Below are 24,154 nucleotides of genomic sequence, written 5' to 3'. Positions count from 1 at the left end.
ATTTGATGCATAAGAGATTTTGGACAAGATTTCAACCATATCAACAGATTTCTGTCTTGGAATGCTATGCAAAAATATTCTGAGGCTTCAATATATATTTAAGATAAGTATCTTAAGACAAGTACATCAGTTACAAAAGTAAATGACAAGTAAAATTATTATAGCATCTGTGGAATTAAGATCAGAGAGAGCAAAGAAAATCAGTAGCAAAAATTGGGTACAAGTGTTCCACTCTAGTCAGAGCAAGAATTGACTATCAGACATCCATGAAGAGAGGTTTAGAAGAAAAATATAAAGACTTTAATTCTTCCTGTTCAAAATTGAAAAGAAAGAGTTTTTGGAACATAGAAATAGATTATAAGCTACTCACAGATGGTTGTAGAACATGCAAAAGCAGAAAATTATTATAGCATAAACATAAAAGAGCTCAGCATGGATGATGGGGCCCTTCTGTGTTGCATCAAACCAGCAGGCAACGAGGAAGAGCATACTCTACAGGAATAATTACATAGGCAAGACCCAGGAAGACAAAGAATGCAACAAAAGCAAAAGGGAGAGTAAGGGAAGTAGTAGTCATCAATGGCAAAAACCATCTTACATCTTGACTAGAAAGCAATTTCCCGTCCTGCTTGTAAAATCAGAAGTCTATGGTAAGCATGGGGGGATACAGCCAGACTTCAAACTGAAGTAACTAGACTGGAAATGTAAGAAAAAACAAAAAACCCTATTATATAAGACTTTTCAAGCAATGTCTTTCACAGAGCACTGATGAAAGGCAGCATGCCTGCTCCAAAGAATGAGTTAGCCAGTAGCTTCTTCATGCCCCCACATTTCACTATAAATAAAGTGCATAACCTAAGGCACAAGCCATTGTATTTGCAGAAGGTTCACAGGCAGACTTGAAACAGGTGTAAATGGAAGATACCTGGGCTGAAATAATGGATTTCAGCTCATGAATCAGTGAACAGAGAACAAATTAGGTTTAAGATAGCTGTGCCCTAAATTCCTTTTCCAGTATCTCCTGAAAAATCTCAGTCCCTTATTTGGTCTGTGCTCCACAAGTGTCTCCTCTTCCTTCTCCTGCTCCACACAGCAGCAGCAACAGCAGATCTGGCCAGGCAGAACCGCCATGCAATACCCCGTGCAACCCCACAGGTCCACTAGAAACAGATAGCCTTATTCAGGGAGAAGAGCCTATTCCTTCTTGAAAAGAGATATTTCACTTTTCCCATTTTTAGTTTATGTTTTGGTTTTAAGCTTCTCTTGAATGTATAGTAGATGTTTTGCATCATTAACATTATGCTGCAACATTCTTATTCCCATATTCTCCAAATCCTATACCACTCATCCTAGAGGAGGAAGGCACATCTTGGAATATATTTAATCGGGCAGAACATGTAAGACAAATTGAGATAATAAATAGTATTATAAGCACATTTAAACATGTGTCTAACTAATTACTTTAAATAATTTAAAACAATGTAGTCTAAAAAGAAGATTCCCATACATTAATAAAAGGGAATTCACAACATGACTTGCACAGCAGTACAGTGTGGATATTCTACATATACTTCCCTTTTGAATTATACATTGATAGTGCTTCAGAAAAGTTAATACCTCTCAGTATTCCATACAGGCAAATAATTTCATGGTCCACAGAAAGCACTATACAGAAAGAATAGAAATTTCATTGCTTGGGTGTAATGAAATCTACCACTGATGCTGCTGGCGATCCAAGTGCATAGAGGAGGAAACAGCAAAAAAAAAGTTCAATAATCTTCCATGTTACACCAAAACATTTTAAATCAGGCTAACCAACAGGTTGCAGCTAAGCTTAGCTTTGATACAAAGTTTCCCTACAGTTTAAAGTAGGTTTGATCTTGTATCATTTTTATTTTTTGCTATTTATTTTACCAATGGATACATATAGATGCATTCAGGAACAGTGCTCTAGGACAGTAAGAATAATATCTGTATGAGCCAAAATCAAGCAGCCATCAAGGATCAATGGCAAAGTTTTATTGGTTTATTTCATAGGCTGACTGTTATTCCACCAAGAGCCCATGAAATAAGAAAGTGATTTTATGCCCACACCATGGCCTTGAAAAATCAGAGTTACACAGAGATCCACAATACAAACTTTCTGGCTCATCACACTTTCTAATCAGGTCCCCAGAAAGTAAATCTATTTGTGCTCTCATTTTGATGTTAGTGATGACTTCTTATACCATTCTCTGTAAGATAATAACATATATTGAACTTACACACTTGATAATGCAGGAATCAATAGATTAGTTACCGCTAGACTAATTGTTGGCACTACAGCTTGTCAAGACATCACCTACTAACAGAGCTGCTATGCATGCAGGAATGAAAGGTGTTATTTCACTGCCACCCTGCCTCCCTCATCTCCCCCTTAATTAACACATCAAATCACCTATTCCTATATTAAGAAATTCCTCAAAAATGAAATCCAGCACATGCATGTATAAAAACACATTCATTATCATTGTAAGCGATGGCCTTGGTAACAGCACTGAAATGGCCCTTGTGATGGCCCTACTTCTTCATCCTCTCCACCCTCTCCAACCTCCTTGTTCTCCTTGACTGCTTTTGCTGAAGTTTTTTTGAAGGGTGATTTTCATATACATTTCTTCTGCTTGTGTACAGGGACAAGTGACACCAGCATTTGTTGTTTCTCTGCTTCAGTGGCACTGTTTGTCATCAGGGTTGAACTAACCACAGTGTCTGTCACAGTGGCTGGTGCAGCTGCAGGGCCTGGTGTCTCACTGTCAGATTCAGAGACCTTCTTTTCCTCCTGAGGGCATTGGACAGTGCTGGGCACGGCTCAGTAGGCCTGAGCCAGGCCCCGACACATTATAGTCGTTTAGGTCCTCCTGGGTTGCCAGGGTGGCAGCACATCTTTTCCAAGGCCAAAACTTTTACTGGTTTTACTGGATTATACACTTGCTAGGGGTAAAGTGCAAACACAAACCACTGCCCTAGATGCTAGCCCATAGAATCCCACACACTCCTCCACCCCAAACTATCCAGCTTCTGGGCAAATATCTGTGATGTTCTTAATTAAAAGTCTGACCTTAAACAAGACCTGAACCATATGCAACAACATGCTGGCTCCCAGAAAAAGGATCAGATTGGTTTCAAGGGTATTCAAAGGTTATTCAAAAACCTTTAACATTCTCCAAGGCTTCTGTAATCAGCCTGGATGGAGGAGAAGGAATGAAGGGGGGGGAAGAAAGATGCAGAAAGGTATTGTTACAGGTTCAGGAGGATGCCTGTGCACAAAAAACTCCAGACGCAGTCAGAATAGCAAAGCAAGTCAATTTTATTAGTCATGTCATACCGACCCCTAGATGTTGGAGAAGCTGCCAAGTAGAAGGAGATAGAGCACAGCTCCTGAGTGGGAGGGGCAGGAGGGCAGTGCACTTTCAGGGCATCTTCTGGATGAAAACAGTGCACATCATGTCATCCTCTCCTCCACCCCAGAGGCACACCTTAAATCCCCCTCTCAGGAGTGGCCAGTTTCAACATCACCTCTCATGCGGCCAAGATATGAGACCAGGTCACAACAGCCCACGATCACACCTCCAGGCCAACAACAGCTTTATTGTTCCCCTTTCACCGAATGAATTCCACTGATACATAGTTTCATTTCTGAAGGTTAGTCTTACCAACAGTAAGTTCTTCTACATTATCTTGTGGATGTGAACAATCGCAGACCAAATATGTCAGGCCTTAGACCCATCTTCAGTCCCTGACACAGATATCTTCCCCATAGGTTGTCTTTCTGACGACACAACTTCTGACACCTCATTATGAAGACAGAGCATTACAGATTTACTATGGTTTCACCTAAAACATGCTACTAGAACTTTCTTTCTTCCACTCCCATTCCCATGAAGAGATGCATACATTCACATATATATAAATATATACATCTATATATGGACTGTCAAGACACTGATGGTAATCACTAAATACTCTTTTACCAGAGTTCTCATACGAAATATATACAGGTACAAAATATTCCTTTCCTGAATGAAGGCATAAAGCCAAGAGTACTACTTATAGCTTTTGCTCTTTTCCTGGGTTTTCTTCTCACTCTGCCTTTAGATATGTAGGACAAAAAGTACTGCCACCCTTTATTTTCAAATTCACGTTTTTGACTGTCTGCTATTTATATACTCAGTAAACACATTTTCACACCTGAAAAATCTGCTCAAGCGCTACAGAGCAGCTCAGACTCCCAGACATTTTGCCAGTCATTTTAGTCACAGAAGCCAACAGCTCAGTCATGAAAGTCTGCTGTAAAACCTTGACGCTGAGAGATGACATAGACGTAGGGTAACATTAACAACACAGGAAGGAACAAAAGGAGAATACTAAGTGGAACAAATCCTATGTCTTCACTTGAAATAATTATTATTCTTACTGGATAGGGAACAGACACGATGAACAAGGTTGCAACAATTTATTTCCGTATCTTCAGAACTTAAAGTAACCTACTTACAAGCCTAAGTCCTTCTCAGAAGATCAAAGAAGCTACTTCCAATGACTCTGAGTCAAAGACCTCTTAACATATTTTTCCTCCTTGAAAGCTCCAGAAGATTAAAAAAAAGTATATTCTTTCTTTAACAGTCAAATTGCTCTACAAGCTTAACTCCTTAGTATATGAGAAATTCCATTGCTAGCAGTACAACTTTTAGGAAGAGCAAGACTTGAATAAACCAAGATATACAGAATCCCTTTGATAAAATGACTTCTTATTCCTAATACCCTAAATCTCAGGGATTATTTTACCAATCTAAAATTTATAGAATTTAGACATGTGCACAATCTCATCCTAAATGTGTAGACAATGTTTCACTCTGAATCTTATTTCTCTATATACTGAAAATTACAGATCCTTTCTAATCTTTAAAGCAGTTGCTATTGTAACTTTTCTCTATAAAATTCTTTTTTGTTTCTTTTTTCTCTTTCTCTGATTCTGCTGCACTTCTGTATTTTTCTTTCTTCTCACGGATTTCTCAGTCTCCTCTGAGCTGAGCTCCTTTGGGATCTTCCCTCGTGGGGAGTCCCGCTTATCTCAGTTCTCTAGGTTTGAAGAAAACTCCCGAGCTCATTAGAATCTTGTTTCTTGTGTTTATTAGGAGGTCACTACAAAACTTGGCAGGTCTCTCCAGAGTAGCTGCACAAGGTTAATTCACTGCAATTTGGCTTATTTTCTTCTGATGGTACAGAATGGCCTTGTGGCTCACTTTGGCTTTGAAAGCACAAAATGGCCCCGAATTACTCAGTTCTTTTATCTGTATACTTATTCTTATCCAATTAACAATAGACACATATATTATTTTTCTTAATGACCCAATGACCCATCACCTGTGTGCTGCTCTGTAGCATTTTCTAACCAATCACTTACTATTACCCAAAAACCTCTAGAAGAAGAACATGAAGAAGAAAGAAGGAAAAGAAGCAACATTCTAAATCCTCCATCTTGTCTTCTGCTTTCTAAACTAACTTAAACTCTAAATTTTTCACCCAGTGACTTAAGAAAACTCTCTAATCTACACACTCACACTTTTAGCTTTTCTATCTAACTTTAACAGTTTTCATGTATCACCATGAAAACATGTTCATGAATTTCATGTTATATGAAATTCAGTGTTTTTCTGGATCTCAGAAATAAGTATCAGAAACAAGGGCACACACTCTGTGTCTCAGACTCCAACAGCTATGAAATCAGTATAATTTGATAATCTAAGGAATTTTAGTATGCTTTTCTTTTTTGTCTACATAAGACACCTCTTAATAAAATTCTGTTAATAGGCAGGTTTAGTTAACTTTTCTGAGTCTTACTCTCTCTGCCAACTCTCAGGCAGGCATTCCAGCAAACTGCATCTCAGGAAGAGGAAGATCCTCACCCCAACAGGCAGGAGGGGACCTAAGAGACAGAGAGAATGGAGGTAGGTCCCTGCTTGGGGCACCAGGTGAATCCCCTCCCAACCTACCAGGGGAACTGTCCCAATACATCTGTTGTTTGTGAGCAGAGGACTAGTGTGTGATGCAAGGACAAAACTGATAAAGCTCTGAATTCTGAACAATGTAAAGGATGGGCACCAGCAGAACTGCCACTTTGGGCTTCCAGGAGGCAGACTTTGGCCTTCTTAGGACATGGACTGACAAAGCCCCTTGGGAGTCAATTCTGAAGGGTAAACAAGTCCAGGAAGGCTGGGCATACTTTAAGAAGGCAAATTTTAGAGATACAGAAGCAGGCTGTCCCCATATGACATAAGAAAATCCAGTGGAGAAAAAGAGCAGCCTGGCTATAAAAGAAAAAAAAAAAAAGGATCACATCTGGAAGGATACCATGGATAACTGGGGGGAGACTAAAAGGATGTTGTGGTGTTGTAAGGTTATCCAAGAAAAAAAAAGTAGAAGAGTCAAACTGGAACCTGGTCACTATCGTTAAAAACAACAAAATTTTCAATTAATACATTGCCAGCAAAGTATGGCTATGGAGAGGCTTCATCCTTTGCTGCTTGCAGACAGTAGTGTCCAAGGATGACAAAAAGGCTGAGGTATTTAATACCTTCTTTACCTCAGTCTTTAATACCAAAATCAGTTGTGCTCAGGAAACCCAACTCCCAAAGATGAAAGTTAGGGATGGGAAGCCAAGTGAAGCCCCCATAATCCAGAAGGAAATGGCTAGTTATCTGCTATGCAAATTAAACACCCACAAGTCTGTGGGCCTGGACGGGATGTACCAGAGAATAATGAGGGAGCTGGTAAAAGAGCTCACCAATCCACTTTCAAACCAGTTGTGATTATCTGGAGAAGTTCCAGTTGTTGACTGGAAATTAGCAAATATGAGGCCTACCTAAAAGAAGGGTTGGAAAGATGATCCAAGGAGCCACAGGTCTGACAAACTAACTAGCTACCAGGGGAAGTCATGGAACAGATCATCCTGAGTGTCATCACACAGAATGTACAGCACAACCAGACAGCCAACACGGGTTTGGGAAAGACAGGTCCTGTTTGATCAACCTTATCTCCTTCTATGACCATTTGACGTACTCAGTGGATAAGGGAAAGGCTGTGGGCGGTGCCTCCCTAGAATTCACTAAGGTATTTTACACCATTTCCCACAGCATTCCCACAGAGAAACTGGCTGCTCATGGCTTGGACAGGTGCATTCTTTGCTGGGTGAAAAACTGCTTGGATGGCTGAATCCAGGGAGAGGTACATTAAGCTGATAGCCAGTCACATATCTACCAAGTGGGGCCCCCCAAGGCTCAGTACTGGTGTTGTACGTTGTATATTATCTTCATCAGTGATCTGGACAAAGGGGTTAAGTGCTCTCTCAGTCAGTGTGCAGATGACATCACACTGAGTGACAGATGTTGATCCGTTGGAGGCCAGGAAGGCACTGCAGAGGAATCTGGACAGGCTGGATCAATGGACTGAGGATAGCAGCCTGAAGGTCAATATGGCCAAGTGCCAGATCCTGAACCTGGGTCACAAAACCCCTCTCGGAGCTACAGGCTGGGGTCAGAGTGGCTGTAACATGACCAGCAGAAAAGAACCTGAGGGTTGACAGTGGCTGAACATGAACAGTGTGTGCCCAGGTGGCCAAGAAGGCCAATGGCATCTTGACCTGTATCAGAAATAGTGTGGCCAGCAGGACCAGGGCAGTGACCATCCCCTTGGTGATGCTGTGGTGAGGCTTCACCTCAAATCCTGTGTTCAGTTTTGGGCCCCTCACTGCAAGAAAGGCATTGAGGTGCTGGAGTGTGTCCAGAGAAGGGCAATTCAGCTGGTGAAGGCAAGGTATAGAAAGCAAGTCCTATAAGGAGCAGCTGAGGGAGCTGGGGATGTTTATGTTGGAGAAGAGGCGGCTACGGGGGGATCTCACTGCTCTCTACAAATACCAGAAAGAAGGTTTTAGCAAGGTGGCTTCTTCTGCCATCTCAAGTGAAAGGATGAGAGGAAATGGCCTGAAGTTGCACCCAGAGAGGTTCAGATTGGACATTAGGAAAAAAAAATAAAAAATCACTAGCAGAGTGGTTAGGCATTGGAATGAGCTGCCCAGGTGCATGATGGAGTAACCATCTCTGGAAGTGTTCACGAGGCATCTGGATGTGGCACTTGATATGATCAAGTGATTATGGTGGTGCTATGTTGACAGTAGAACTACATGATCTTGAAGGTATCTTCCAACATTGATGACTCTGCGACTCTTGGAATGTGGAGCACTTGAGAAAGATAATTTGATAGCTCAGCTACCTGCTTTCCATTCCTCTGCGGAGCAAGAATGCAACTGCCATCTTTGCAGATAGTAAACAAACAAGCTAAAAGAAGCACATGTGTAAAAAGCAAGGTATTTCTGAACTTAATGAGGATTTATCACTATAAGCAGACAATTCAGCAGCATCTCACAAATAATCCAATTTAAATATTGAAAAGCAGTCTGCATTTTAGATTCTCAACATGCTGCTAACATACCTGAATTTTAAAACAAAAAAGCTCCTGGTCACCAACATATAATTGTATTTGTAAAAAATGGGTTGGGAAATATATCATAAAGCATAATGCAGCAGTAAGTTAACATGCAAGTGATTGCCCATAAGAAGGAAATACATTATTTCACTGGAAACTACAATATCAAGTAATTTTAAACCTTCAATTTATTTTCCTTTTCTTTCTACAAATTTTGCCCTTGTCCCAGAATCACACACAGAAAAGGGTAAACCAACAGAAAACTGAAATAGAGAGATAAAGTGTCCATCTGAAACCATATCCTCATTCCAAGATGATGCTGCAAGTTAACAGAATATCCCTCTTCACACGTATTTAAAAGACCTCAAATGTTGTGGTGTTGTTTTCTTTACAATTTTTTTTACTATTTTTGTTAACCTTTCACTAAGTAGCTGTAAATTCTCTTTTTAAATATATATATTCATAAGAACAATTTGGTACTACTCTGCAAATGAGGTTTTCATTACTCTGTAAAGACGCTTTTGGTATGCTCTGAGAAATTTAAGGAGTTGGGGAAAAGTTTACTACAAAAAGCTGACAGGTTTTTTTGTCCTTATGCCAAAAATCCACAATAAACCTGCTGACTTTTTGGGGCTACAATTACAAGCTGGACAAATCCAATAAGCTTTGTAAAGAAGAAGTACAATAAGGCAGCAGTCTAGCCTCTTTAAGAGGAATAAGAAGCACATCACAAGAACAAACAGCAAGATCTTGTGCATCCCAACCATAACCCTTACATGACACTATCAAAACTTGTTCTCTAGTTACCAAAAAATACTTTTGCTTTCAGAGACCTGATAACATTTCCTTAGCTCTCCGAGATAAAACACAAGTTTATACAATCAAACTTGTATTATCAGCCAGTCAGACCCAAATTTCTTAATAACAATTTCCATCCAATGATAGAAACAGATTATTTAAGTCAAACTAGGACTGAGAGGCATAAATCTCTCTGCACTTCAGCTCCTAGCTACACACAAGTACTTCAGCAAGAACTCTATATAGCACTAGTCATAACAGCTGACCTTTAGGTGATGGCAAAACATTACTTCCTAAGCAAATTCAAATACTTTGTAAAATTATGTCTTTTAAGAAAAAATAGTATTACCCACATAAGATTAGTGCAAGAAGTGGAAAAGGTAACTTCAAGGGCAAGAAAAAAAATCTGATTTGTAGTTAGATACAGAACCTCATCTCTGAGCAAATTTGAGAAACACTGTTAAAACATGACATTGAATATACTTAAAGTGGTTTGAACAAGCAATAATGAGTTTCACAAGTAAATGTTACTTTGTTAAACGTGTTATTTTAAGCTAGCCATGCAGCTTAAGTAACTTTAATATTAAACATGCAATCACAGATAACTATACTGCATGTAGATTGGCACAATTACCTGTGTCAGGCTCATTTAGCTGTGATTAGAGCATACTTCAAAGCCGTCCATACATTTTTGCTACTCATACTGATTATGTTACAGATAATTACCAGTTCAGCGAGACTTTGCCAATTAACTAAATTATCCTCCAAGTTAAGATAGTTTCTTGTATTAGTAAGGTTATTTCTATTACATTAGCAGTAAGGTTATTTGTTTAGCACAGCCAAAGCAAAATTTAAGTTGGCTTACCACATCATCTGTCAGTGTCTTGATATTTAAGTGCTGTAAATCAAACAGGAAAGCAGTCATGTCAAAATTTTCAGTAAAAAAAAAAAAAAACTCAGTTATAGTTACTTTTATTTAAAATCACATGCAAGTTGAACAATGTTCAATCCTGACACTTGAATCAAGTTGAATTGGCAAGTTGTACCTTGCTGGTTTACAATGCACAGCAAGGTACACAGATTTTAAAAAACTTCCATTTGATCCTCCAACAGAATATCAGAAGAATGTGAACCAAGCAGAGCTTGAAATAAGTTGTATTTTATTATATTTAATAACGAAATTAGATTTTATAGCTAAATATACAGATGACCAGCTCAAAATTCAGCTACTAGAGAGGTGTCTTCTCAAGATGTCTGTGAGGACACAAACAGCAAATCATCCAGGGATTTCAAACTCAATAGAAGAACACAGAGCTCCTCAAAAGTTCAAAACCAGCCATCAAGCTGCACACTCAAACTACTCACATTGTTCAACAGTCTCAAGTAATGCCTCTGTGTGGCAAAGAACATGAACTTGTGAGCAGAAACTGAACTAAGCATGAAATAATAGTAGCGTCCAAAAACTCTATAGATCACTCAAAACAGCAGTTTCTGAATCAACATTTGCTCTCCACTGCACATTTACAAACACAGCAAGTGCTAGGATATACAGCTCTTGCACAAAACCAAAGAGCAGCACAGAACATCGGTGACTGGTGAGTCAGTGTTGCAGGGATCCCATGTATCATTTTTATGAAGAGGTGGATGTTGGAACAGACTTGGCAGGAAAATATCAAGAATGTGAAGTCACATACTTAGTGAGATAGACTCTTACCCTTGTCTTAGACTCTGCTCTCTGCCTAGTGTGCACAGCTTGGCAACAGCCACAGCAACTGTCAATGACTATATCCTAATTAAGCAGATTTGGAAACTCTTCACCAAGTCAACAATAATTGCATATCACTCTCTACAACAACCTGAAAGGAGGTTATAGCAAGGTGAGGGTCAGTCTCTTCTCCCAGTTAACAAGCAATAGGACAAGAGGAAATGGCCTCACGTTGCACCAGTGGAGGTTAGCTTGGATATTAGGAAAAATTATTCACTGAAAGGGTAGCCAGGCACTGGAACAGGCTGCCCAGGGAAGTGGTAGAATCAACATCCCTGGAAGTGTTCAAAAGGCATGCAGAGACATAACACTTGGGTTTGGCAGTGAAAGTGGTGGTGCTAAGTTAATGATGATGATCTCAGAGGCTTCCAACTTTAATGGTTCTGCGATTGTGATCATTACTTCTGACATCTCCTCAGGCTCATCCCTCAGAATTAAAGAACAATTTGTGTTAAGTCAAATATTATTGCACAATAGCTCTAGTCTGAATAGTGTCAAGAAACTAAGAAGTGTCTGATGAATGGTTATGAAGTTAAAAATAAAAGACAAATGAGGTGCAAGGAAACACAGTATTCAGTGACAAACTAAGTCCTACTATAAAAAAAAAATTGCTAAGAGAGGTGCTAGGTCACTACTGAACCTTTGTCGTAATTCCATTCCATGTCCTAATATGTGAGGATTTGTAATAAATGAAAACAACAACTAAGTGAAAATATTCCAACCCTGTATCCCAGTCTTCTCACTGGTGTTCTCCTGAGGTGTTCTACCACAGGGGTAGATCAGATTCTTGTCCACACGCTGCTATATAGAACTGGAGTTTATTACTTATTTTTCCCATTCTGGTAAATATCTACATAGACAGAGTTAACTGGTGTCATTTGCAAAATCTCATAACTTTGCATTTAGCAAGGTTTGGTATAATACTTCTATCCTTACATGAGCCAAACTGCAAGAGAAACCACACATATGGTCTGACACTGTAACTATGTAGAGAAAACACAAAAATGTATTCCTTTTTCATACAGATTACTTAAATCACTAACCCTTAACCAATGCACAAATACCATCATGGAGCTCCTCTAACATGGCAGGAGATTATATAATCTGCTTAGAATGAAAACCATCTGCATTCTATGCTTTGAGCAGAAAGTCAAGATTCATGTCAAACTCATGTACACTCCACTAAAAAAATACAGGAAAGCAACAACATCAGGTTCATTTCCACTTAAGAACAGATGCTGGATGTTTTGCAATTGCTCCATACAAGACACCATCATCATTCAGGTAACCAGGCAATTTCAGAGTCAGGTTTTATTCTTTGAAAAAGACAGAAGTTAGTGGGATAGTTCAAGCCAGTACTTTACTTTTCATTTAAGTTGTGAAATTCAGCAGCGCAATATACTATGATAAAAAGTGAAAAGTTTCCCATTTTGTATATCAGAACACCCCACTGACCCAAGTCATCTGACTAATTAGTGAAAAAAGACTACGACACAACCAATTAAGGACACCATGATGGTATAACAAACTCGATATACAGATACAAGTCTTGTCTCAAAGTCTTCGTCTTACTGGATACCTAGAGTACAGAAGTCTGAAAATGTCAGCATTTCTTTCATAAAAAGTTGTGGAGTCTAGTTTGAAAGCAAGTGCTAAAAGCAGGTTCTTAAGTAAGAATGTACTCAACCAGATCTAAATATCAACACTGGTGATGCATGTAGAGATTTTCTTTATAAAGGAGAAGAAATTCCATGCCAACAACAATCTAATGTTCAGCTCTTTTAGCACTCCAATATTAAAAGGGTGAATGACTTGCTGTAACGCATCTCTAAATACTTATTTAGAGAACTTTATGTTGCAATGCTTCTCATCAAAGGAGTTGGTTAAAACAGAACTGGGTTTCTCTTTTTCCTTCCTCACCAAATCCTTCTCTTCTGACAAGGATGTACAAAGTAAAATCAGTTGACGGCATTACTCATCTTCTATAGCATTCAAGGATACAGAGATGTGGAACATCACACATGGTCTTAACAACAACAATCACAACAAAGAAACTTAGCACACTGTATCTTTTAATGGCATTGCATTTAGAGGAGTGCTGTGACTCAAGAACAAGAGCATATTTTTATTCTTGACAGGCCAAACAAAACAAACACATTCCCAGTAAGGGGAAAAATAACTAGACCAGGAGTCAGATAAAGACCAGGTAGAGGCTAGAGTGCTTTACTACCATGGGGACATGTTTCTATTTTCAGGCTCAGATATATCAGTTCACACAAGACACATTCTGCTCAAGTGAACAGGTTTCCTTAAATGCAGGCCCACAAGTACATAAATATGACTTAAGTAATATTCCTATAATATTCAGTCACTGCTAAAAATATTAAGTCATTTTACAGAATACTGCTTTGCAATGGATGAAAATATTTATATGCGATTCTGAGCCTTCCATGAACTACTCCACAATAACAAAATTATTGATTTGAAAGCATAGGAGCTATGCACAAGTATTCCTCTAGTCTGTTTATCATGTAGAAAACAGATAGGCAAAACTGAAAAACAAATTATCAATATTTTAAGTATGCTGACATTCTGTTTTCTAGTCAGAAATATATAAAAGCATGAGGAGATTAAAGAATTAATTAGGACAGTTCAGAAAGAGAGATTTATCAGTAGCACCTACAGTTAGAAGAACAGAAATAACACCATTGCTTAGTCTTCAGCTATACAAACACTTCTATCAACTAAATTTTAAAATTACACTTTTCAACGTAACTTAGTTTTTAGTCTAAGACATGGAGGAAGAGAGGTCATATTGTTTTGCAATTGAGTAGAAGCAGTTCACTTAAAGCTAAGTCAAATGAAAAAGAAATGCACAGGTGTATAATTTTTGAAGAAAGCAAGCAATCTGACAGAATTACCCTTTATGGGAGATGATATCCCTCAGGCATACTGTTAAATAACCAATGTCATAAGACAGAGGATATGCACACACATGCAGCATGTGGTACAGTGTTCTTGATGAGCTGGCAAAACTCCAAGGAGAGTGAGAGTCTTAAGCAGAAGCTGAAAGGTACAACAGGATACAAGGGCTGAGTCTCATAACACAAGCACAGCAACAAGGTGACTGTTCCCGAGACAGAAAAGAGTCATGAAGACATGTGTGATGCAATCTTCATACCCCCCGGCTAAAGGATACTATTTGACTTCATATATATTCACAGTGAAGAATCTTACTGTCATACTGATGCCTGAAAACTAGGCAGGAAACCAGTACTCCACAGTATAAGGCCTATAGAGCAGGTATTTGTTTTTTCGATGGCAGGAGTGAGAGGGATAGCTCCACCACAAACTCACGTTATGGATGCTAGCTTTGGAGCAGGCTGCAGGCCCCATGGCCTCTCAGTCCTGCCTGAGAAGCTGGCCTGGGAAATTCACAGGAGGATTTCAAAACAATGCTCAGAAACAGAAAACAACTGCCAGGTGCTGTTTGTCTGTCCTCTTGTTTTCCTTGCAGGAGAAAGTCAGGGGGTGGTGAACCCCGCTGACCAATGATGGCGATGTGGTGATTTACTGACCAATAAGAGTTTCCTTTCTGTACTTTCCACGAACTAATCTATATAACAAGCCTAGAGCAATAAACTAGTAGATTTCTCCTGTTCTGACTCCCTTGAGAGTCTGTGTCGTTCTTTCCCGCCGTTCCCAATTAGAACGACACTCACTCGTCCATTCTTTGCGTCGTACAAACTTTTACACTTTTTTTACTTAAAGCGCACATTGTACTTTCCTAAGCTTCATATTGTAATGTAATTTCTAATTACATGATTACATAAGCCCTTGTAGCATGAGGTGGCCATTAGCCTCCTGGCAGTTGTTTTGGATGAAGGCTCAGAAGTCTTCTGCGGGCTTGAACTTTTCACCTCTATTTCTGCACATGCTCTATAAGCTTGTCTGCTCAACCAGCAGTTAGCTTTTTGCAGTTAACTTGTGCTGTTAAATTTGCTGATTTCTCAAAAAGTGCTTCATTCAGGAAAACCTGTTACAAAGTAGCTACTTCTTTCTGCATAGCTACAGCTTTTGCATAGTTCAAGCATTATCTCATTGCCTCAGCATCAAAAGGATGGCAGGGAGGAGGGGGCGAAACAGGGAGGGTGATGGGGCAACATTATCTTGCTGCCCAGTTATCAGTACACAAGATGATGATTTTGTATTGCAGATCCAAAGAGCAGTATATACTTGAAGTTCATCTGCTAGATAGAATTTACTAACTTGTGGGATTGCCTATATAATTACCCCAGTCAAGTCCAGGTAGAGACACTGAAGCAAAGCAAAGCAATGACAAATCCCACTTAATTGGATCAACAGTACTAGTCTGATCTTTTGTGTCATTACATCTATTTCGCTGTCTTTACATATGCATGTTTATGTACAAAATTCTCTCTAGGAGTGGTACAAGCAGTTCAGGAAAACAGGATCAGAACTCAGGAGAATGACATCTCACATGGGAGAGTCTTCAGCATTTTTTCCACCAGCACTACAGGTCAGCGTGGCCTGGAACCAATGAAGACTAGCCTAGTACAATATTGAGTATAGTCTGTATCATCTAAGAGTTTTGGCACTTTACCAAAGGGATCAGCATCTACATTCTCCACAAGTGGTCTTTTCACCATGGCATAAGCACAAAGTGATGTTGCTCATCTGATTTTCTGAATGAAAGCAGATTGTTTAAACACATATTGAACTCAGACCATGGCTGGCAGGGATGGGCACAGTTAGCATGACAGAAAGACCAGTAAAATATTATTTTTTTTGATCATAAATGGAAGTAGAAGACAGACAAGCATAGTGCCATACACCCCTGTCAATATGAGCGGGGTTTTAGGCATGCAACATAACAGGATGTCAGACAACTAACAACTTCAACATGCATGTCCTCCACCTCCTTGAAGTACTTCAATTTACAAAAAAAATTAAAACCCCACACACAATCCAGATCTTTTGGGATATTAATTTTTGCCTTTTTTACATATGAAAAAGAAACAAACCCACTTATAACACCCCCTCCAAATCATACGCACATGTATAGGTTCTTTGATAAATTACAAAGAGCTTCCAGCCTGCATGTGCCTATGAGAAAATAAAAAAAAAAAAATAAAAAAAAAAATGAAAAAAGGAGGGCTTAAGCAAGGTGAGTTTCAGAAAAACCAGCTAGCTTATGCCTGAACACTGAAACAATACAAACAAAAACTAGGCATGTTCATATAACCACATAATCCCCTCTGCACATTTGTAAACTTGAAAGTGAGCAAGAACACATTGCCATTAATACTACCACCAAAAAAAGATTCAACACTAGCTGTTTTTCCCCCAAAGGATATTCTCCAGCAGAAACACAAGTAGAATACTGAATCAAGGACTGAAAGAAACCTGTAGACTCAGAGAAAAGTTAATTGGATGATTACAGTGAATACTATCACTTTAGGATCTCCTTTGTAACAATATTCCCTCAGTAATTTTGCTACCTCTGTCTGAAAACACAATTTACAAACTGCATAGCATTTCTTGCTTTTAATTTCCAATGTACTACTTCAGCATTTAGATAATGGCTTTATCACACACTCTGTCTCTGCTGCTTGGAAAGCAGTCTGGAAAGCAATCAGGAGCAAAACTACCTTAACACAACAGGTTCTATAGAGTGATATTCTTTAGGCATTGATGAGTTAAACTCAAAATTGGTGCTTACAGGTAAGATCATATAACAAAGTGCTAGAACACAGCACTAAAATTTAATATCATAACCCACAGTGTTAATTCATGCCAACAAAAATAACAGCATGAGGAATTTACAATTTTACAAAGCTGCGATGAAGTGTTTTAGGTAACATCTGTTCAGCAATCATTTCTTTAAAAGACTAATTTAGATTCAAGGTCTTACACTGCAGCATAACTGCAGCAATAATTCAGTCACTTTGTAATTAAAGATATTGACACAGATTGGTCTTACCTTTCTACTCTGTGCCAGAGAAATGGAAGTGCTTTTCCCCTTAACTACATCTTTCTTTGATTTATAGACACTGTTAAATGCAACTGTTAATTTGTCTATTTTTAACAGATTGGTGTAAACAAGAAACCCTTCTTGACTCATAAATTTCATAAAGAACTTAATCAAAAATGTAACCTGAAAGTCACTGAAGTCAAGTCAATGGTATTCTGAAACTAATAGAAACACCTCTAATTTGAGCTAGAAATTGAAGCTGATCTTTTGAGGACTAGTATCTACAAGATGTAGTATCAGTAAAGCGCAGTTAGAAGCCACATAATGTAGCACTCACTATAACGATTTCCAAACATTTCTAATGCAAGGGGGGGTGAATCAAGAAGAGGAAGAGGCAAACAACTGCTTTTTACCCCACCCTGCCCCAGCAGATTTCAGCATTTTCTTACTCAGTCAACGTATACATAGAGAACAGGTAGTTCTCTAGTATCTGCCATCCTTCAGTATATTTCCTCTTTTTACAAGGTCCTAAACCACAAGGGTGGATGCATGAACTTTCAATTAGCTGAAGTACCACAGCTGTGGTTTGAAGTACCACAGAAATTCTTTTACCATTTTAAAAGTCCCACTCTTCTAAAAACCTAGACCTTGCTGAAGAAAGTAATGCTGACATGAGCTTTAAAATGAACCATCACTCCTTAAAAAAAAATTTGAAATGATTCTTCAAAAGAATCGAGACAACTGAGGGTTAAAACTAATTCACTTCTTCTGAGAAGCTAGTTTATTCAGGAAGAGTTCTTCAAGGCCTCATTTGACAGGGATAAACAGTTACAGCAGCTGATTCCAATGCCTCTTTCTCCCCTCGCCACCCCTCGCATGCAGTGGGTTTTAAAAAAAGAGTATTTTCCTCAATTAGAAAAGAATTTTCTTCAGAAGGGAAAAAAAAAAAAGGAGGTGCACGTTAATGATGTCACCTTTGTCAACCAGCAATCCAATTTCACCTCAAGGTTTGTCAGTGAATCAAATTACTTTTCAGATTAGCATATCTGCTATAACAGATCAATATATTGCATTGACTGGAAGGGTCCAACCTGGAACTTATTTCCAAGCCTTGAACACTAAGAAATATTACACTCACATAATCTCTAATACTTGAGGTCAATAAATCTAATAGCTAATTTAATTTGACAAGCATACACAAGATAGAAATACAACTGAGGTAACATGAGGTATTGCACTCTTAAGTACCCCAACAGAGAAGAGGGCACAGGCTAAATCTAAGACTGGATTACAGAGAGCCCAAAGGGGTGAGAGCCAGGCTTTACACATTCTGGCACAAAAGTGGTTTAACTAATAAAATTACATTGAAGAAGTATTACGGAAAGAGTTAAATGCAAAGAAGTCAAGTTGGAAAATACCTGTAAGATCATCAAGTCCCAACCATAAACCAAACACTGCCAAGTCCATCACTAAACCATGTCCTTAAGTACCACATCTACACATCTTTTAAACACGTTAAGAGATGGTGACTCAACTACTTCTCTGGGCAGCTACTTCCAGTGCCTGACCACCCTTTCAGTGAAGAAAGTTTACTTAATACATAATCTAAACCTCCCCTGATGCTACTTGAGGCCCTTTCATCTTGTTCTGTCACTTGTTCCCAGGGAGAGGACACTGACCCCCACCTCACTACAGCCTCCTTCCAAGCAGCTGTAAAGAGCAATAAGGTCAGCCAGCAAGTTAATGGCACACCTAGAATATAATCCATGTTCAGTCCATAATTCTTCAGTCCCTATCAACATCCAAGGATAAAATCTTTACTTTAAGACATTATTTAAAGATGAAAAATAGGACTATCGTTAGGGTGAAATGCTTTTGAAAATTGCAGTTTGACAAAGCATTCTCATGAATTAAGGACATTCCCATCTATCCCCACTTAAAGAGAAACTAGGCAGGGGAACAGGAAGAGGTGAAAATATAAAAATTATCAAAACCCACACCTACCAACAAGATGATTATATACCCTCTACAACTGAGTCAGAATCCCAAACTTGACCCTCTTTATTTTCTGTAGATGTGACCTCAACACTGTGACCTCAACAAAACAGCTGATGCCTATATTGAAACATTATCAAAATCACCCTTGGACAGCCTAGGAAGCTTAGACATATGCCCAACAAGCTCACCTGCTTGTTGAAAAGACCTTCTTTCACTGAAAAGATGAGATTTCATCTAAGAAAAAAAGGCTCAATGGCTTTTATCACATATCCATGTTCTTCTCCCTATAAACTATTGTACTGCCATTTTAACACGGTTAGCAAAACTGAACATGATGGCAACATACTTCTGTTTCAGCACATAATTTGAGGAAAAAATGAAAACCATTGTGATATCTGCATATGAACTTGGAAGTTAAAGTATTGGTAATAAGTAAAACCTCTTGACCCAGAGCTCTTGTTAGTTGCAAACACACAAAAATCCATCTCTATTCACAAAAGGAATATTCCAACCCTCAAGTCATACAGCAACAACACCACCCAATCTTTTACAGTGGCCACACCACACAGGTTTCTCCTCACAGATCATATACTAAAGCATGTTGTGAGAGACTGGGAAGATCTGGTGTCATGAGGCATTTTGGGATGCATGTGTGTGGGGGAAGGGGCAGGTGAGGTGATGCCCTGCTCTGCACATACACTCCTGGGACCTGTATCCCAGCCCCACACAGGCTGCCAATCCTTGGCACAAAGGAGGCAATACACCACACCTGGTCTCTGGAGCATCTAATCCAACTTCAAACAGAAGTCCCACCTGGGGGAAGAGCCCCAGAAGGCCAAGGGATATTTAAAGCCGAACAGAAGGCAAGCATGTCTTGACCCTACCTCCTCTTGGAATTTCTATGAGCTAAGTACTGCTGGAACCCAGCAGCTGATAGCTTTCTGTGTCCTTTTCGAGATCTTTTTTTGTCTTCTTCTCTTTCTTCTAATTCCTTCTTCTTGGAATTTTTCAGTAACTTAAAGTCAAATGGGCTAAGTTAATGCTTTGACATGTATTTTTATGTTGATTGAATGTTGCACTAAACCTTTTGCCAAAGTTCCTTGATTTTCTGAGGTTGCCAGTAATGTCTTTTTTGTTGTTCTGACCTCTTGAGAGTATCTTGTTGCTCTTTCTCCTGTGTCTCTAACCACAGTACAGGAACAACCACAAATCCTTTTAAAAGCCTCATCAAGTGAGGGGCCTTACACATGTCCAGCCATGTCACCTCCATGACTAAACACAGGTCCCCAGTGGATACACAGCCACTTTCAAAGCCAAGCAAATAGCTCTTGGTCAGTTTCATATATGCCTATTCTAACATAGAAAAAGGCACAGGAACATGTTTCAAACAGCAGCCTCTGCAGCCACAGAACAAAAAGACTGTAGCAAACAGGAATATTCCAGGAGCCATTTCTGACCTTTCAGAAAAGGTCTGGCCACGTTTGATACCACTTATTGGCTAACTTTTTTGAACCTGTGCACAAGTGCCAGACACTCATGTACTGAAATTACACAAATACACCTAAGAATTAAGAGTCTAATATAAGTGCTATGGTATTTCTTTTGTGTTGCATAATAAATACATTTTAGAGCAGGTGGGCTCAGGGGCAGCTGAACAAAGATCAACATGCGTTGCCTAAATATAAGCACGGGATGCATCTCTTCCGCATGTAGCAGATACTCCGTGAAAAGAGGCTGTATCCAGATGGGGGTCAGCCCCTTCTCCCAGGAAACCACAGACAGCATAAGAGGACACAGTCTTAAACTGCACCAGGGGATGTTTAGGTTGGACATTATGAGAAATTTCTTCACAGAAAGGGTGATTAGACATTGGAATGGGCTGCCCAGGGAGCTGGTGGAGTCACCATTCCTAGAAGTGCTTAAGGAAAGACTGAACATGGTGCTTGGTACCATGGTCTAGTTGACACGATGGTGTTCTGTTGTAGGTTAGACTCGATGATTCCAGAGGTCTTTCCCAACCCAGCTGATTCTGTGGATACAAGGTCTGTAGAATATATGTTGGTCCCAGCTCTAATGCTTGGAATTTTCATGATGTCCAAACAAAAACCGGTTATTTCTGGATAATTTTTGGTTAGAGCACATCTTGCAGATACATTATATCATGAACAATTATAAGCCATCTTGAGTTTCCCAATTTCTTGCTGTGCTAGCCAAAAGCTTTGTAAAAGCCGGCCTACGGAGAACTTTACTATGGGACTTAAACTCAAGGACGGCTTTTTCACTGTAGAGTTTATACCACTAAAGTTAAAAAAAACCACACCAAACAAAAACAAAACAAAAAACCAACAACAAAAAAACACAACAACACACCGAAGTCCTATTAGAAGTAACAATGTTTAAGAATTGGAAGTCTATTCTGCTTCCCTTGCACCCATAGCTGTTACGCAGCTAGTAAAGGCAATGAAGCCTTGTGATGAAGCGTTCGGGAGACACCTGAAAATTTGCTGCGTCCTTTCACACGGGCAAGCAAGAGGCGAGCTGGACCAGGCGGGATCAGCCTTCGAAGCCCATCTGGACCTGACGGTGCCACGTATTCCCACTCGGCCAGCGACTACTCTGACCCAGGCAGCGACTGGCCCCGGAAGGGATGGCGGGGGGGAGACGTGGGTATCACCGCACGGCCGGGCCCCCTCGGCAGAGGCGCGGCAGGCCCCGCTTCTCGAACACCCCCGCCGCGGGACCGGCTCATACTTACGAATTTGGGCTTCCTGCTATCCGCCGCCTCCTCGGGGCCATCGGCGCTCCCGGTCCCCGGCGGGGCCTTCCGACGGAGCTCCTTGTTCTCCCGCCCGCCGCGACCCGGCGGCGAGGACGGGGCGTAGCGACGCGGCCGCGGCGGCTCCATGGCCACGCACGGGCGAGAAGGGATACGGGCAGGGGGGAGCGCTGCCCGCGGTCGGGCCCAGGCCCGGCGGCCCCAGCCGAGCTGGACGCCTGCGATTAGCGCGGCTTAGCTGGGCTCGGCCAGGCAGGGCGCCGCGGGGGGAGGCAGGGGGAGCAGCGCTAAAGCCGCGGCCTCACCGCGGCGCAGGATTTAGCGAGGAGAAGCGCCTAATCCCGCCACGCCCGAGCCGCGCGGGGCCGCGCGCTCCCAACGGCCGCGGCTGGCGGAGCGGGCAGCGTCCCGCCGTCCGAACCGTCCCGCCACTGCCGGCCCCGCCCCCGCCCGCCGCCGCAGCCAATCCGCGCCGGCGCGGCCGCAGCGGCGCCTCCCGGTTGGCGGGACCCGTGCCCGTCTCCGGTGAGTCAGCGGCTCGCGCCGGGCCCCGCCCCGCCGGACTGCCCGGGGCGGCGGCCGCGGGGAACGGGACAGGGCTGCGAGGCCGAGGTACGGACACACACACACGGAGGAAGGGAGAGCTCGTCACCTTGTCGTGCGGATCCTGTCTTCTGAGCGTCCTGTCTGTTCAGGATCTAAACACGAGGCAGGTGCTCACCTGTTTGGCCTAGGATTTCCAACAAGTGGCCTTGTTAAAAATTCCGACTCCATATCTCAAGCCACTGCTTGACAGGTGAAAAGTTCTTCATCTATTTCTATATGAGCTTTTTTTATATATAATTAGAGCACTGACTTTTATATGTAAATATGCATTATTATATGGAATCGTAGAATTATTGGGATTGGAAAAGACCTTTACAGTCATCCAGTGCAAAAATCCAAATCACCCAGCAGCAGATCCAGACACCTCTTAAACACCTCCAGGGATGGTGACTCCATCACTTCCCCAAGCAACCTATTCCAATGCTTGATCATCTGAACAGTGAGAAAAATTTCTAATATTTAATCTTAATCTCCCCTGTCTCAGTTTAAGGTCATTTCCTCTGGTCCTGTCACTGCAGTAACAGTAGAGACTGGCCTCCACCTCCAGTAGAAGCTCTTTTTTGGTAGTTGTAGAGAGCAATATATACACAGATATACATACATACATACGTACATATAAATATACATGTCGTATATAATTAATACTTCTCATATTACTTTTATACCAACTTGGCAGTATTGGGTCAAGAAGGCAGAATGACACAGAAGAGAAATAATCCCTATCCAAAACAGTGGCAGTGTTTCCATCGTCCTGCGTTCTGTTTTGTGACGGACACGGTCTGTGTGGAGGAGCTCTTAGCTGTGCTGCCAAGGCCAAAATAAAAGGTGTACCTACAGCCTGCATTTGTTTAATGCAATCTGTTGTTTTCCATCACTGAAAGACCTGCAAGACTGTGATTTATGGGGAAATACATAAATAGAGATTTCATCATGCTGTAAACTAGCAAATTGCATATGGTTTACAAGGCAATTGAATTCTCATTACTACAATCAATACCTTGCATTTATCTTTATTTTAAATTAAGAGTAGTTAGAATAATGATGCAAACTGGAGACTCATGTAGGGGAAAATCTATTTCCAAATCTCAGTGTTAGGGATCAAGAAAAAGAAGGCTAATACTCAGCATTTATATCTCTAGCGTATTTCCTAAAACAGAAAAATTTCTGTCATTCAGTCCTTCACCATGACTTACACAGGCAGTGACCTACAAAATGTAACATCTGCCAATACACAGAGTTCTGGTGAAGCATAGCACAATTCAGCCCCAGACTCAACCTTTGCAGGGCGAGGAGCTGTGGGGCCACGCAGAGTAGATGCCGTAATTATTTGTATACGTTAAACTGTTCATCCTTTGGCACCTTTCTATAGATGTTTTGTAAATTTATATTGGAATTCTTTGTGGAGAGTATAATTAGCAGAACACTGTTTAATGTCATGGTTAATGATTTCCTGGAACATTTGATTAGAAAATTAATCAGGGTATGTGTGCGTATGATAAAGCTGTTTAAATGGACTTCCTAATTGCACTGTGGTAGAACACAATGGCTTGTGCCAATATATCACTTTCAAGGTAGTGTGTTGCAGTAACAGAGAAACACTGAAGGGAATAATTTATCAGACTGTTTTCTAAGCCAAAAGCAAATGTTAGTACTTTTGATCTATTATTATTATTTTATACTACCCCTCTTGTGCTCGTTA

General features: G+C 40.5%; 1 protein-coding gene across 5 annotated transcripts in view; it reads right to left on the bottom strand.

Annotated features, from left to right (window-relative positions):
* Nucleotides 1-22,223, bottom strand: part of DIAPH3 (diaphanous related formin 3) — a 203,065-nt gene extending 180,842 nt beyond the window's left edge. For 3 of the 5 annotated variants that reach the window (XM_088051853.1, XM_014255268.2, XM_088051852.1), the window contains exons 1-2: nucleotides 21,829-22,223; nucleotides 10,181-10,213 (exon numbers count right to left, since the gene is read on the bottom strand). In XM_088051853.1, coding sequence (XP_087907979.1) covers nucleotides 10,181-10,213; nucleotides 21,829-21,978 — 183 coding nt within the window. In that variant the 5' untranslated portion in view covers nucleotides 21,979-22,223. The remainder of the gene's footprint in view (nucleotides 1-10,180; nucleotides 10,214-21,828) is intronic. The other 2 variants (XM_088051854.1, XM_005516408.3) reach the window with 1 other exon arrangement.
* Nucleotides 22,224-24,154: the final 1,931 nt, after the last annotated feature.

The sequence above is a fragment of the Pseudopodoces humilis genome, chromosome 2 (assembly GCF_049639895.1).
Source record: "Pseudopodoces humilis isolate 2021_Gansu_Grassland_sample_001 chromosome 2, ASM4963989v1, whole genome shotgun sequence".
NCBI lineage: Eukaryota > Metazoa > Chordata > Aves > Passeriformes > Paridae > Pseudopodoces > Pseudopodoces humilis.
This window is presented reverse-complemented; position numbering and strand designations above follow the sequence as displayed.